This window comes from Saccopteryx bilineata, chromosome 11 (assembly GCF_036850765.1).
Source record: "Saccopteryx bilineata isolate mSacBil1 chromosome 11, mSacBil1_pri_phased_curated, whole genome shotgun sequence".
Classification (NCBI taxonomy): domain Eukaryota; kingdom Metazoa; phylum Chordata; class Mammalia; order Chiroptera; family Emballonuridae; genus Saccopteryx; species Saccopteryx bilineata.
In genome coordinates, this window is record NC_089500.1 from 71289927 (window position 1) to 71306351 (window position 16425).

At 52.7% G+C, this 16425-nt stretch overlaps 1 protein-coding gene across 1 annotated transcript; it reads right to left on the reverse strand.

Moving 5' to 3' along the window:
• Positions 1–1714: 1714 nt before the first annotated feature.
• Positions 1715–15762, reverse strand: SYPL2 (synaptophysin like 2). Its single transcript, XM_066247169.1, has 6 exons — positions 15460–15762; positions 15225–15299; positions 8428–8552; positions 6801–7002; positions 5612–5803; positions 1715–4400 (listed from the first exon to the last, which is right to left on the reverse strand). The coding sequence occupies exons 1-6, from the start codon at positions 15511–15513 to the stop codon at positions 4254–4256; spliced, it is 795 nt and encodes a 264-aa protein (XP_066103266.1). The 5' UTR covers positions 15514–15762; the 3' UTR covers positions 1715–4253.
• Positions 15763–16425: the final 663 nt, after the last annotated feature.

Sequence of the window (16425 nt, forward strand, 5' to 3'; positions counted from 1 at the left end):
CGCCTCCCCTCTCCCTCCCACCTTTCCTGCACACTCTTTGCACAAGCGCAGCACAAGTCGCCTTCTCTTCACCCGCCCTCCCTCATAGCCTTCTGGGAAATGTAGTCTTGGAGAAGGTGCTGTAGCCTACTGAGCTTGCAGCGAGAACCCCTCCGAATTGCACAATTGCGGGGGGGAAAGAGACCACAGCCCCCGGACCTCCTCTCCTAACCTGTGTGCACACATTCTTTCTGCTCTCAGCCCACTCTCTCAAGTTCAACGCACACACGCCCCAGCCCCTCTGAGCCGTGTCTCCGCCAGCTGGCTGGCGCCCCTTTCCGGGCTGAAGGCTACGAAGCGACTTCACTCCCCTGTAGATCGAATAGGGTAGGTGCAGGGAGGTGGGCGCTGTGAATCATAAGGGCAAGGGGAGGGAGTCTGTAGGATGCGCTGAAGGACACAGGGGTTGGAGTGGGGGAGGGTCCTCGGCTCCCGTGTTGTGCCTCCTCTGTGGGAACCCCACGCTGCCCTGATGCAGAGCAGAAGGTCGGAGTGGCGTTGTCCGGGTTTGGGAGGTCCTAGCTGCGCTGACCGAGATCACCTGTCAGGATGACAGAAGGCTACCTCGGAGCCGGAGCCAGCCCCAGAACTAGGTTTGCAGCATCTCTGCTGATCGTCTCTCTCCTCCTGAGCACTGCGATCGATACCCTGTACCGTAGGCTCTTCCCAAATCCTGGCTGGACCCTGACTCCATCCATCACTTTGGCTTCTTTTTCTAATGAATATTTTCTCTGCTGGAAGGGCTGCTACCAGAACCTCGGCATAGGAGATTTCTCATCAGATCTGTCATTTTCCTGCTAAGGCCTGAAAATACCTTAATCATTCACCTCTTTTCTTTTTCTCAGCTGGTAACATTTCTTCCCACCACCCTCACACAATCAAAAGACAAAAGCCCGCTCCTCCCCATCACATCAGAAGAGCGATACTAATTCTCTTTTCCCTTTTCAACCCCTCACATTTCACCTCTTCAGCAAAGGAGGAACCGAAACAGAGGCAAATAAAGCCAGGTCTGTGACTTCAAGACCTCAGATTTCTTCTCACTTTCCCCTCAAGAACGATCTCTGAGGGCAGGGATTCTTAACCTGAGAACCAGAGATGACCCCTCCCCCCGGGGGTTCCAGGGACCTGGTGAAATTGAGTGTAATATTGGGCCCAGGTGTATTTTTCTGGAGAATGTAAATGTGACTGTCCGAAGACAGTAGTAGTGTGTGACTGTCCAAAGAGGGGGAGGGTGGTGCAAGTTGGTCAGCAAGAACCTTTGTAGCCAAGAGGGCAAGCATATGGCCTCCTCAACTCTTGACGGGAAGCTTGTCTGGGTCACAGATGGTAGGAGAACAAATGAAAACAGCATTGTGGAAACACCTCTCTCTCTCTCTCTCTCTCTCTCTCTCTTTCTCTCTCTCGCCTTTTGAGTTTGCCCTGAACTTGCTAATGGGTTTCAGTTGCTTTGGACTGATTGGTGCCACTAAAAGAGATGTCACCAGACTAGGGCCAGCCAGGAACAACTCCTTAGTCTGTGGACTCTATTGCTTGGGGTGCAGAGTGGAGGGGAGTAGAATGATGTTCGGGTGGAAATGTAGATATTTGTCCAAGAACTTAGAGCGAGGGGAGGAAGAGAAAAGAAATCCCCAGAAGGGCTTCAGTCTTGGCTCCTTCGTGGCAAATGCTTGAAGCACTGTTTATTCCAATGTGTAATAACAAGCACCAGAAAACAACATGCAACATTCTCCCCCCCCCAACCCCTGACCTGCAACCTCGGAGGTAGGAGACCCATGACCATGAAGGTAGAGGGAACTTTTGTTCGGAGAAGGTCCTAGGTGGACATCCTGGTGGGGTCAGAGTTTACTAGGGCAAAGGGTCCTGCCTTTGGGCCTCCTGTGGCAGCTGGAGAAACCAGACACCTTCTACCTCTGGCCCCACTAGGCAGAGCGGTGATGCCAGCCCTGGTTGGAGGGGACATGGATCCTATGAGGACAGCCCTGTCCTTGGGCATTTGGCCTAGCCCAGCCCTCTGGAAGAAATGAGGTGAAGTAGCCTTTCTTCTTAGGGAGAGAGAGGCCATAGCCTAAACCCAAGCTCTCCTGGCTGAGAACAAGCCAGGCTTTTCAGGAGAAAGAGCCTTCTCTGCTCAGGGACAGTCCTGGGCCAGAGCACAGACCCACCCACTCCCCTTCCCCCAGTGGCTAACTTCGGCCCCCAAATGAGAACACTTTATCCATCACATTTCAAATAAATTATAAATATGTACACAGAATCCAAACAAAATTCCAGTAGAAGCTGCTCACAGACCCCCACAGGGGCCAGCTTGAAGAAAAATGAAGGTCATCCCTTTGTTCTCTGTATTTCTAGAGCTGTAGGTAAACTGTCCCCCTTTATCCTTGAGTAACCATGGGGACAGCTCAGGACAGAGGAAGGTTCAGACTTAGAAACACTCTCATCCCCACCTCTTCTCTTCCCTCCTCAAATCCCTCCCCCAAATTGAAAACAAAACAACATTATTCTTTCATTGAAGGATTCTGGAGCATTTAAGGATGTAAACCTCACACTCCCTCTTGTCAAATGGGGGAACTCTGACCCAAAGAAGAAACGATTGGCCTAAAGGCCAAGGTCCGGACTCCTGAGTGCCCCAGTAACACACATGCTCCTGTGAGTGTGTTTAGGGTGGTAGGGAGGTTGGAGGATTCAACTCAGTCCTGAGGAGAGATTGGCACAGGGCACATTCACCTTTGGGATGAAAATGCGCTAACTGGCACTGGATTGGAAAATGGCTGGATCCCACCTTCTTCATCCTTCCCTGGACAGCCCTACGGCTGGGGAAAACTGGATAGGAGCTGGGTAGAAGACAGATGGCCCTTGCCCAGTTGGCACTGAGTCTTAGGCCCTGGGGTCCAGAGTGGGACTGAAGGAGGCGTCAGGAAGAGCAGACACACCAAAGACAAATATGGAACTGGGTCCCGAAGTGAAGAAGCACCAACTGCATCGGCCTGCCCTGGACGGGGCGAGGGGATGGAGAGAGAGGAGAAGAGGCAGCAGGGAGGAATGGAGGGCAAAGAGAGAGGGTGTGTCCTTCTGTAAAGTGAGAAGGGGAAGTGTGAAAGCAGGGGCCAGAGAAGGAACAGAGGGGGCGGGGCAGAGAATGAGGAAGAAATGGGCCCATTCATCCATGTCCTGGGGTTCTGGGGCAAATTAGCCTCATGATGGTTCTTTGGGCCCTTTCAAAGCCCCTGCCTGGCCCCACAGGAATGAAAAGAAGGCTTGGCCAGACTTGCAAAAGGATCGTGAATGCCTCAGACCCAAGAGGCTGGGGGAGGGAGATGGGCAGAGAGGTTGGGGGGAGGGCTGAGATGGAGATGCTCCTAGACCCCTCCTGTTGTGTCCCAAGTGTGAGACCAAGCCCAAGAAAGGAGGACGGGGGCAGAGTAAGGAGTTTAGGACCAGTATGAGTGTTGGTGGGAAGTACCCCAGCTTAGAGGGGCAGGAGGACTGAGGGAATAGAAGAAACTGACTCCCCAACAAGTTTCCTGGCTTTAGTTTCTTGAATTTCAATGCAGTTGCAATATATCTGCTCCCCACTGAGTCTAAGGCCTCGTCAGGACTCTCTGAAGGCTGTATCCCCGGCTAGTGGGCCTCCCCAGTTCACACACGGTGGGCTCGGTGGGCAGGCCGAGGCCAGAGGAAAGAGTGGGCAGCATACTGAGCTAGGGCTGTCCGGTGATCAGTGTAAGCACGGGGCCTAGATGGCAGCCATTGAAGAGGGGTCACTAAACCACTGGTCAGCCCTCCATGCAAGGGACCAGGGAGAAGGCTGCCAGCCAATTTCCCCTCCCCCCACTTTTATTGAAGTTGAACAGGCTGATGGAAGCGGCTGCGAGGAACCAGTCTCAGGACTCTGGTGTCCTGCCCCCAACCCTCACCTGCAGCAGAGGCTGTGAGGGTCCTTATGACCCCAAGTAAGATGACTGGGTCCAGGCAGTATAAAAGAATCACTGAGTTTCTGCCATCCGGGGCTCCAGCACGGAGAGGGACAGGCAGCCCCTGGGAGGGCTGCCCAGGTTGCCAGCAGCTGCTGCCTGCCATCCATCGGTGATTGCTCAAATCTCAAAGCCCAGAGCGGTGGGGGAAGGGAGTTGGGGGAAGAAGCAGAGGGAGGTCCTGGAAGCCGGAGGTGGTTGAAGAGGTGCTGTCCTGTTCGGGAGTAGTCAGGTGGGGGCTGCTTACTGTTTCTCCACCGCTCCCTGCTCGGCTGCGCTCTCCTGGCTGGGGCCCTGGTCCTGGCCCTGCTGCTGCCCGTGCCACGGGGTCTCCTTGAACACAAACCAACAGTTCCCCGCCCACAGGAAAAAGTTGATAAAGCCGAAGAGCTGCAAAGACATGGGGGGAGGGGGTATGAGAAGAGTAAGAGGGCGTGGTGGGAACAGCGGGAGAGTACCCGTGTGGGCGGTGAGGGGCGGGTGGGGAGAGGACAGAGGACGACGAAAACCAAGACAGAACTGGCTATTGGGACGGTTTAAGGCCACCATTCACTAAGGTGTTCTCCGGTGAAAGTGTCTCGCTCTGTCCAGATACACCCAAGCTGTGGCTTGGTCACTAGGCGACTCTGGCCCCTGGACTGGAGCACTGCACAAAGCACAGCCAGGAGCAAGGGGCCCCGTCCCTCTTCCCACAGTGCCGGAAGGGGCTGCTCCCCAGCCGGAGGCGTGGGAGCCGTCAGAGCTGTCCAAGGTGCTCCCTCCCTAGGGCCGGGACCGGCAGGGATCCAACCAGGCCTATCATCAAATGTTTATTCTAAATATTTTAAAACCTATTAGCAGCAAGTATTTAGGGGGAAGTTACTGATGCCTGCAATTAACTTTGAAATGCATTAAAAATAAGATGGATTGATAGAAGAGGAGAGGCGGATAGATACGCGATAAAGCAAGTCTAGTAAAATGTTCATGGTACAGTCTAGGAGACAAGTGTGTGGGTGTTCATTGTAAAATACTTTCGGCTCTGCTGTATGTGTGAAGATGTTTGCAATAAAATGTTGGGGGAGAGGGTTCCAGCAAGGTCTAGAAAGGCTCCCTTCAGCAGCTGGGCGCTGGGGAGGTTCAGGTCATTTTCAGGATAGGGCTGAGGTGACAGGGATGACAGGGGACATTTGAAAAGTTCGAAGCCTCAGCTATGTCCCAAGCACTGCTCAAAGCCCCTTTGCAGGGTGGAGCCCTGAGTGACAGCGAGCCCCTTCTCACCCACGCAGGATCTGCTCCCAGCTTTGGGTGCAGCCGCAGCCCCGGTCCCCCTTCCCACGTGCACACACTGTAGAGAGGCAGGAGGAGGGGGACATGCGTGCCTGGAGGTGGGAAGAAAAGAGGGGAAACGGGAAGGCAGCGAGCAGAAGGAGGAAGGGACGGAGGCTCAGTGCCTCTCAGCTTCCCCCCATCCCAACATGTCTTCTCAGGGTCAGCTAGGAGCCAGCAGCCAGCACTGGGGACAGGGGGTACTGACTCCAGGTGTAGGGGACACCAGCTGGGATAAACCTGGGCAGCTAGGAGAGCGCGCCTCCCCCACACCCTCTGGTGGCCACAGGCCTCACCACAGAGATGTTGACCAGTCCCATGGAGGGCGTGGCCCCCGCACTGCACACCGCTTCCTCTCCGTGGCACACGGACATGGCTGCCGTCAGGCTAGATGGCCGTGTGGCCCCCTTGACATCAGTCAGGCCCTTGCCCCAAGCAGCTGCAGCTACCAGCCAGAAGAAGGTGAAGGAGACGGTCACACAGAAGTCCTGGGAGGAGCAGAGGGACAGGAAATACAGTCATACCCCAGGAGTCCTTACTTTTCTTCCTCTTGCTGTAATGCACTGGCATCCTGGGGCCCCTGCGTCTTCCCATACCACCTGGAGCCTCGGGGAGCCCAGATCATCCTAAGGGACCTGTTCACTGCCACCAAAGTCATCCTGCCACCCGGGACTACCCCTGTCTGTGCCCTCAGAACCCAGGTCAGGTAACCATGGACCAAGGCATCTGCTGGTCAGTGTCACCCCACAACCCAAGTGGCCTAAACTCTCTTATTTTTCCTTCTCTGCCTTTCCCTTTAAAATTTTTTAAAAACATTTTTCCTTTTTTAAGACTTATTTTCAATTACAGTTGACATACATTACATTAGTTTCAGGTGAACAATGTAGTGATCGGACACCCTAGCCTTCCCTTTGCTCGGCCACTGCTCAGCTACAACTGGTCGCAGAGGGAGAGCAGACTGCAGGAGACAAAAGGGGTCCCCAGCACCCCTCTACCATGCATGCCTGGGACATGGGGAAGGTAAGGGGGTAATAATATTAATAATAGCTTACACTTAGTGAGGCTCATAATATACCAGACACTTTACTTACATTTTCCTTTTCTCCCCCAGAACACTGAGATAAGTATTATTTTATTCCCATGTTATAGTTGAAGAAACTGAGGATTGGAGAGTGTAAATCACTTTTCCAAGAGCACAAAGCTAGTCAGGGACAGTGTCAGGATTTGAACCCAGGCAGTCTGACTCCAGTGCCCACTTCTGGAAGCCACTGTGCCTCCCGTGAGGAGACCAAGTGGTGGGAGTTTGGCAGAGGCAGTCCTGAGACTCAGGCCTTCCACTGGCCTCGGGAACTGTGGGAGCCACAGGACCCTAAGGGGCCAACAGCAAAGAGCTGGCAGGTGTCAGGGACCCAGGAAAGCCCCAGCTTTGCTCCCCGCTCCCACCCTGACCTCAGCCTGTCGGCCCAGTGGCCTGCGCCCACTCACCACCAGCGGGAAGCGCTTGTTCTCGGTGTAGAGTTTGTGGAAGCGCAGGTAGAACACGAGCGCAGCCATGGTGTAGAAGAAGGAGAAGATGCCCAGGGTCACGAAGAACTCGGCAGGGGCGGAGAAGTCCCCCATGAGGTGCATGGTCTTCGAGGTGGACTCTTCGTCACAGAGGGGCATCTCATACTGGACCCGGTTCAACCTGCGGGTGGCGGGGGAGGCCCCTGAGCAGGCAGCCCTCCCGGTGGAGGCGGGGCTCTCCCTGCTGCGGGGAGCTCTCTGCTGGGCGGTGGGCGGCTGTGCTCTCCTCACCTTGACTCTGACACAGCCCAGGAGGCTAGGAGGGTGACTGTTTCTGGAGGGAACCTTGCAGTTAAAGCAGGAGCTTCCCTGGGATTCCGGTCAAACCCTGCTTCCCATTCGGCCCCCACCCCACACTCATCCGCCCTGCCCAGATCTGGTGACCATGTATTTCCGAGGATCTCCAGGGCCCTTTAGGTCACAACCCCATACACAGAACCCATCTGTTTCCGGAAGCCAAGCCACCAGACTAGCAGCTTCATTCTGCTCCAGGGAAAACACAGACCCTGACAGGCAACTTAAAGCTGAACTCACCCAGGCCCTGGCCGGTTGGCTCAGTGGTAGAGCGTCGGCCTGGCGTGCAGGAGTCCCGGGTTCGATTCTCGACCAGGGCACACAGGAGAAGCACCCATCTGCTTCTCCGCCCTTCCCCCTCTCCTTCCTCTCTCTCTCTTCCCCTCCCACAGCCAAGGCTCCACTGGAGCAAAGTTGGCCCGGGCGCTGAGGATGGCTCTGTGGCCTCTGCCTCAGGCGCTAGAATGGCTCTCATTGCGGCAGAGTGACGCCCCAAAGGGGCAGAGCATCGCCCCCTGGTGGGCATGCTGGGTGGATCCCAGTCGGGCACATGCGGGAATCTGTCTGACTGCCTCCCCATTTCCAACTTCAGAAAAATATAAAAAAAAAAGAAAAGAAAGAAAGAGAAAAAAAAAGCTGAACTCACCCACTTTCAGGCCTTCTTTAGGCCACAGTGAGAGTATATTGGACACAACAAAGAGAGGGAAACAAACATCCTAGTATGTACAACAGACAGTTCACCTAACTTAGCTGCTGCTACTAGAAATTTCTGAAAAGGTGAGCTGTGCTCCCCTTGTCCTCTGAACACTTGGGGTCCCCCTCCCTAAACTCCCAAATACCCAGGAAGGACTATATTCCTTCTACTTCCTGGGCACAGCACGCCTCATTGTGAACTGGGGACAGGTACTAACAAGCATCCTGACTTTCAAGCCGGGGGGAGACTGCTGAGGGTCAGAGAAACCTGCCGCACGTGCCCAGACTCCCACGGTGCCCCATTCCAAACAGCACGGGTTCTTTCTGTAGAGCTGTCGTTACCTGCTATCGGTTCTCTCTGGACTGGAACATTATTACAACAATGGTCTATCCGATCTCCCGTATGTTTTTCTCTGGCCAGGGTGTGTGAAATTCCTGAAAGGCCATGTTTGGAGTGACCCACTACAAAGGGTCTGGGTGTCTGGAGGAGGAAAAGACCCAGCCGGTCCTGCGGTTGCAGTGAGAGAGGCTGTGCGGGGTCCAAACCAGCGCTGCTCACCTGAAGGGGTAGCCGAACGAGACAATGATGGCGCTCACGTCCTTGGCCTCGTTGCTGCAGCGGACTACGGCCCCGGTCTCCCCGCTGTAGGAGCCGCAGCACCCGAAGGCGAAGATAGCGAAGAGCTGAGAGAGAGGGAAGCCCTTCGAGAGTCAGGCGACCTCGTGCAGCCGAGGGTTAGCCCTTCAGAACTACCCTCTGACTCTAAGCGGGGCAGATATGGGGCTGGGGTGTCAGAGACCCATGGCTTCCATTGGTGCCAGCCGCAGGTGCTGTAGTCACTGCATAGGGCGCTGGACCGAACAGTCAAATGAACAAGGCTGGCTTTGAGTGGTATCTGGGGGTGGGGGGGGAGAAGAGAGAACAAATGGAGAGTTCCCTGATCTCCCCATTGGATGTGACATTGGGGACCACAGGCAGCCTCCTTAAGATGATGACTAAGCACAAAGCGACTTCGGCATTTGGAAACTTCTAGCTCAAAGCTGGCCTTGAATTTCCTCCCTGAGGGAGAGGCACCCTGGAAATCAATTCCCCTGCACCAACCTCGATAGGGCTCACTTGGGGTTCTTTCCGTTTCTCTTTTGAAGTCATCATTGAATCTTTTTTTTTTTTAATTTATTTATTTATTCATTTTAGAGGAGAGAGAGAGAGAGAGAGAGAGAGGGAAGGGGGAGGAGCAGGAAGCTTCAACTCCCATATGTGCCTTGACCGGGCAAGCCCAGGGTTTTGAACCAGCAACCTCAGCATTTCCAGGTCAAGCGAGGCTTTATCCACTGCGCCACCACAGGTCAGGCCATCATTGAATCTTGTTTTGACCTTGTGGCTAACTTCCAGTGACTTCCTGCCCCGGTGGAGGCAGAGCTGAAGGGGACAACTTCTGCCAAGCCTCCAGAGGGGCCAGAGGGCACAGGCCCTGCTGCTGTCCCACGGTCCTGCCAGCCTGGCCCCCCTTTCCCCAGCAGCGCTGGCAGGGTTGGTGCCGAGGGTCCTGGCTCAAGTCCAGAGGGAAGCACCCTCCACTTGCCTTTCCAGCCTTCGCTATTTCCCCAGTGGTGTCCCTTTGTCACTGGTTGATGCTGTTATTTCTCAGGTCACTTGAATTGTTTTCCTCTCATTTTACTAAACCTCCTGTCTTAAGTGAGATGCAATGCCTTCATCCCAGGATTTTCAATTTTCCTTCTGGGGAGGCAAGCTTTGAATAGAAAAGGAGGTGAGAAACTGGAGTCTCTTCTCCTCCCACATCATCTGCTCAGGCCCCCTTTCCTTGGCTTTATCGTGACATCATCATTCTTATTAAGCAGGGACATTATGCTGCTAATGGCCTGTTTTCTGTGTGCTTCTCTGTGACGCGGAGTCTTGGACATTATGCACTGAGAAGACAGCTAATCTGCACCCCCGGCCTGCATTGCAGGGCTGGAAATAGAGTTGTGTGCACATTACTTGGCTGATGCTTGACAGCGTCACGGAGTGAGAAGAGGCTGGGATTAGGAGTCTAGAAATCTGGCCCTGTCACAAATGAGCTGGGTGACCTCGCTCTGCTCTCGGAGTCCCAGTTCCCTCGCCTGTAAAATGAGGGGTCGGGAGGAGGTAACCTGGAGGCCTTTCCAACTCTGCAATTCTCTCGCTTTCTGAGGGCAGCGCTGTCCATGTGCTCTTGGCTGGGCTGGCCAGCAGCTGTGCTGGCCCTGGGATGGTGCCCAGTGCCCCGACCCCGCCCTGCATCGCCTGGCCTGACACATCCTGTCCATGATGGAGCCACTGACCCTCTGGAAAGGTCATAATGGGCACCTCTCTCTTTCTAGGAGGGTTAACTCACTCAAGTAAGTTATCTCCATTTTTAAATGCTTACAGGGAAAGAGAGAGTGCAACCTCTCTCCAATGCCAGACTAGCCTCCTCGTTTGACTGAAATTTTGAAATTTCGAAGGCTGCTGTAAAGCCGAGCGCTCCCCTTCCCGACAGAGCTGCAGAGAAGTCCCTCAACGCCTCTGTGTCACTACCCTTCACACACCCTAATTCGCCTGGTGGGACTTGTCTCAGAGGCATTCTCTAATCTTTTGTCAGCTCTGTGGTTCTCTGGCTCCTCTTAGATGTTTCTTTATTCCTCTTGGCTTCTGATGTCCAGCTGGACACAATTAGGACGTCACAACCTAGGAAGGGCAGCGCAGTTAGATGTATTTTTATCCGTTGGCAGTTAGTAAGGAAATGGCCTGGTATAGGTTCCCTGAGAATGTAGGCATTGTGAGCGTGGGGCAGTAACTTGGGCAGTTATGAGACCCTCTTTTCACCAGTACTCTCTTGACAAGCACCCATGACATCTTCAGAAAGATGGCATTTATTGAGCATCTACTATGTACCAGGAATTGCTCTAGGCAATGATACTTAGCAGTGAACAAAAGAGAAAAGAAATCTCTGTCTTCATGGAGCCCACCCTCTGGAGCTGCACTATCCACGACAGCAGCCACTAGCCGAGTGTGCCTCCTTAGATGTACATTAATTAAAATTAAGTACAATTTAAAATTCTGCTGCTCAGTCACACTAGCCACATTTCAAGTACTCACTAACCACATGTGACTAGCAGGTACCAGACTGGACAACACATTATAGAACTCTTCCATTATCACCGAAAGTTCTGCTATGTCTGGGTGACAACCTTGAGGTTCTGACAATCATGAACCTTGCTTTATGAATCTTTTATGGGCAAAAGATACCTACAATAACTTTCATCCTAACTGTATTCTCTTCTGTTCTGATTCTTTGAAAGTCAGGCATCTCTAAACACCTTATATAAATAACCCTTTATTAACCAGAATATATGATTAAGTCTGAACATCACAGTCAGCTGGTACTAGATAACAGACAGAAGGGAAAACTTGGAGGAGAATCTCACAGGTTCACAGAGCAGCTGAACAAAAAGGATCTCAGAGATTATCGAACGCCAAAGTCTCATTCCATAGGGGTGGAAACTGAAGCCCCAAAAGATTAAGTGACTCTCCCAAGGTGACATTTAGCCAATGTGAAAGCCAGACTTAGAATTTGCATATCCCGATTCTCTGTCCAGCACTTTTTCTACTGTGTTTATTCATTTATCAACAAATAGTCATTGAGCATCCACTTGGTGCCAGGTACTGGAGACACAAAGATAAATAAGACTGCCTGCTTGCAAGAATTTACACCCAGAAAGGAGACTGTCATGCTCAAACAAACAACAAACAAAAACCCTGCGTCATAGTTACTAAGGCCGAGAAAAGGGAATCTCTACTGCGCGCAGGGAGGATTGTACGGAGGGACGTGTAGTTCTGACCTGGAGTGCAGGCGCAGAGAGACAACCTCTCCACCTTTCTGCACCCATTCTGCTTCCTTCTCTAACCCTGCCAGGTGACTGAGCCGCAGGGAAGAGCGGGAAAATCCTAAACCACCCCAGCCACCAAGCACGAGGCTCTGAGTTGAGCCAGCTGGTCATAAAGAACAGGAACTGAGGAGGGATGGAGTCCCTGAGACAAGGAAGGTGCGTCTCTGGAGTTGTGGTGCCAACCAGCCTTCCTCTTCCTGGACCTGCCCTGCTGGAGGCAGAGATGGTCACACATGCCTGCCACCTCCTCCTGCTGCCTCTGCATCTATTTTGGAATGGTGTCAGAACAACATCGTTAGTTTAAGGACTTTGGGGCTGACCAGCTTGTTGGAGATATTCCTGTGTCAGTCCTGAGAACCCCAGCATCCCCAGTTAATGTCAGTGTTCTAACAAGGAAGACAAGTTCTCCCCCCAAATCCTACTTCCCGCATCGCCTCATTGGTCTCATGGACTCTGATGGGTTGCTTTCACATTCTCCACACTTACTGAAATAGCTGGTTTTCATTACAGAGATCCCAGACCCAAATAAGTGACTTTGGCACCTCAAAGGTGAGCTTTAGATCCAGGGCACACCCAGTTAATGATCATGTGACTTCCTACTGAAACAGAGATTTAGTAATCCAGGAGATTCTTTTGTACCTTACCCTCAAAGTAAGGATTTGGCAGTGACATTTGAATAATCTCACCAAAGGACAAGTCGAGCTGACAGTCTGCATATAGGGGTAAACTGGGGGACAGGAGAGGTTCAGGAATAGGAGGGAAGGGAACCAATACTTACGAAATGCCCCCTGGACTGCCAGGCTCACCACGGACCTCCCGAACACTTGAATGCTTTGCAGATATTACCACCTGCAATCCTCCCAGTGAGCCCGTGAGAGATCGTACCCTCATTTACAGATAGAAAACCAAAGTCCATAAAGTTTGATCTTTTCCCTAGATCCCACGGCTAGAAAGCAGAGGAGACTGTATGTAAACCAAAGCCCACCTAACCTCAAAGTCTGCCTTTTTCTTAAACAAACAAACAAACAAACATTGTTCTCCTACAATTTGTCTATGCCCATAGTATTGACTTAGTGAGACACCAGAATTGGAATTGAGGTGAGATTAGTTAATTTTTGAATTTTAAAGATACAGTAAACCAAGCTGCTGACTAATGAATAACATTATTTCCCACCAGGATTACAGTAAAACCTTTGCTCTTGGTAATAATGACAACAAAAGTTTTCTATTATTAAGATTTGTGGGAGGTTTTTGTTTGTTTGTTTTTGTTTTGTTTTTTCCTTTTTCTAGTCAGGAGCATTTGATCCCTCCAAGCAAGAAATAAGTAAAAGTCCCAAATGACACTTTCCCTGTCATTTCTGGTGCTGGCTCCCATATACTTTTACATTAGCTCATCTGCAGAGACGCAAGGCAAATGAAACTCACACTCTGCAGTAAAATCAAATCAAGTCTCCTTTAGACGTTGCCTTTCCAATGAAGGCCAAGTTCAAAGTCCAGCCTTGGGCCCCTGGACTTAGCATTATGAGAGAAAGGCATATCCACTCTTTAAGAGATTAGGGGTCATAAAAGGGTCAACACTTAGGGAATCAGTGCTGAACCTGGGAGGGAACTGGATCATTCTCCTAGGCATGGCTTTGTGCAGCTTTCTAGAAATGTTGCGGTATTGGGGGCAATGGGTGGGGGAGGGGTTGGAAAAAGGATAGGAAGGTTGAAGAAGGCGGCTTTGCAGAACACCCCCTTGGAGGATGATTCCATAGTTTAATAACCTCATTGTTCTCCTCGTCCCTTGACAGCCTTTCTCAAATTTCCATTAGATCCATTTATCTAGTTTAACGATAAAATTGTACTCTTACATTTCGGGCTCTGCTCCTTCGGATCGCTCATAATGGCTCCCTAGTTCTGGATGGCAGTCACGTGGAGCCTTAATATCATTCCTATACAGCCCCCTCCGGTACTCAAGTGGCAGGTCAGAACAGGAAAGTGGGAGGAGGCGGAAGAGCTGAGTCAGCAGTCTGTCCAACCGCTCTTGAGGCAGCAGGCAGAGTGGAAAGTCCCCACTGGGTCCCAAGGTTTGTACTTGGAAGCACCCCAGGTTGGCCTGTAGCCCCAGTCAGGGTCTCAGATATCCAGAGATAACCCCAAATGCACTATTGCCCCTGAATTCCAGATTTGATGATTCTCATCCAAACAATGACTTAGGAATCGGTGACATGGTGCTAACTCCAATCTCCAGTGAGTTAAAAGCCCTTTAGAACTCAACCCTCCTCAGTATTAATGGTAACTTACTCCCTAGCTGAAATCTGTGCTGAAAGCACATTAATAAGTTGTTCACACACCATTTGGTATGTGGATAGTCTATCTAAAACCTCTTCTGTGATAGTACACTAAATGCTCCCAACAAGTCTTTATGATTTGAAAGAGTGTCTGCACCTGTCCACATTCCTAACTTCTACCCACAAGGCCTTGGGCACTGGGAAGGACAGAGTCTAACAGTGTCTCAAAGCACCAGGGAAGCAAGAAGACTATTTTTCCTCTAGACCATCACAGGACAACCGAGACCCTGGGCAAATGATTTCTTCAAGGTCACAGAGTAAGCCTAATAGGGGGCAATATTCTAGCCTGCCAATCCATTTAGAGCAGAAGGGGACTCTATGGTTGTTCTGATCAACATTTGACTAATGTTGGAAACTGAAATCCAGCGAAGTGACTTGCCTAAGGTCACATGGTTGAAAAAGGCAGGACCAGGTCTGGAACCCATGGCCCCAGCTTTCCAGCATAATGGTTTATATTGTTCTACAAGTTACATTTTGGGCAAACTGCGATTTTTATTTTAACTTACTTTTGTGTTGTTTTATTTAATCCTGGAGCCATAAAATCCATTCATTCATTCATTCATTCATCCATCCAGCCATTTCCTCACTCAGATCCAGGAACCCAGATTATTCCAGTGACCCCAATAGGGCAACAATCAGCCTGGACCCTGTCCTCTGAGTGCACCTGCAGGACCAGCCAGGTCCTGGTGGGTTTGGGTGCAGGATGGTTTCCATCCCCTGCATCCTTCCCTCCTCTGCCCTCCGCAGCGTTCCACACCCCCCTTGTCCTCCTCCCCCTCCCGCCACCTAGGAGTGGTATGTGCAGGATCAGAGTTCTGGAAAGGTTACACCCCGCTCCTCTGCCCGGGTGAAATGTGAGCGCCTTGGGCAAGGGCTCCTTGCACATAGAAGGACCGAATCCCGGACGCTGCATGCCTCGCTTCGCACCCTCCTGCCACCAAGTGCTGGAGAAGCACCCCAGCCCGCCCCTCCCCCGCCCACCTGTCGCCGCCCCCCACCCTTCCGCAGGCGGCGGCTTCAGGACCTCCCTGCCCCCCTACTCTGGCCACATTGCTTCGGGTCAGCGTCACAGCCCGGGCTCCCGAAATAGCCCGCGGCTGGGGCAGCGACTCACCCACTGGAGAACTTTGATGAAGCCCAGCGGCTCCTCCAGCCGCCGCCAGCGCACCCCCTCGAGCAGGCGGTCCACCTGTGGGGACAGGGAGGGCTGGGGGTCAGGGCGGTGGGGGCCCCGGGGAAAGCTCGGGCCCCCTTCCTCCCACCTGTGCCCTGGAGAGGGGGCAGAATAGGGGTCCCGACACCCCGGTGGAGAGGGAGCTGAGACAGCCCCAGGGGCGCGGGGGGAGTACCTGCTGGCGCGGCGACTTGTCCGCTGGGCGACTCGCGCTCTCCGTCGAGGACATGCTGGCTCAGCGGGGCCGGGGCGCGGCGCGGGGTCTCGGCTCCCTCGCCGGGGGGCTGCGGGGGCCGCGGTCTGCCGGGGGGCTGCGGACCCGCGGCTGGAGACGCGAGCGGGGGCGGAGCGCGAGCGGCCCGCGGCGGCCCGGGGGCCAGGCTGGGTCGCGGGGGCGCTGCTGCTGGCGCTCGCCGAGGTCGCGGCCGCCGCGCTGCCCCTCCGGCTGCAGAAAGCCCTCGAGTCCGATTCAAACTTCTGTCAAACTCGCCAGCGCACTTGGCCGCCCCGTCACGTGGCGCGCGCTCGGGAACCCTCCTCCCGCCCCCCGCGCCCCTTGCTCGGCCCGCTGGGCTCCTTAAAGGGACCTGTGGCCTCTACGGGCAGCTCGGCCGCGAGGGGGCTTAAGGGCTTTGCCAGAATCGTCCGGGTCCGGACCCAAGGGAGCCACCACGACCACTCCAACCGCCGCCAAAGTGGAAACAAGTCTGGCGCTCCGGGACGCGCCGATCCTAGCTTATCTTTCCCTGTTTCCCTGGATTTGGAACCGTTTTCTCTTCTTCCACATCCCAATACCCAGAACCTAAAGGACTCTCATAAGACACTACAGTGCTGAGTAAATCTAAGGTTCTAAACCTTACGGTTAACAAATCGCTCGTTCCAAAATCTAGGAGAGCCAGTCCAAACAAAAAGGGCAATATAATATAAATTGCTTTTTATTCTGTCTAGTTAGGCGTTGCTTTAAATTTTTAATTAATTTTTTAATAACAAAAGGCACTTGTATGTCACGATTTCATTTAAATGTCATTAATTTTTTAAAAGCGCGAACTCCATCTTCTTTCAAATAAGCATCACTATTTAAATGGGAGTGAAAATAAAGTCTGAGGACTAGGGGGCTCGGAGAACGTCATTTATATGGAAA

Coding starts and splice junctions, on each gene's coding strand:
- SYPL2 (XM_066247169.1), bottom strand. CDS start 15,513: ATGTCCTCGACGGAGAGCGCGAGTCGCCCAGCGGACAAGTCGCCGCGC. Junction 15,300..15,459: donor ACAAGTCGCCGCGCCAGCAG/GTACTCCCCCCG, acceptor CTGTCCCCACAG/GTGGACCGCCTGCTCGAGGG. Junction 4,401..5,611: donor GACTGGTCAACATCTCTGTG/GTGAGGCCTGTG, acceptor ATGTCTTTGCAG/CTCTTCGGCTTTATCAACTT.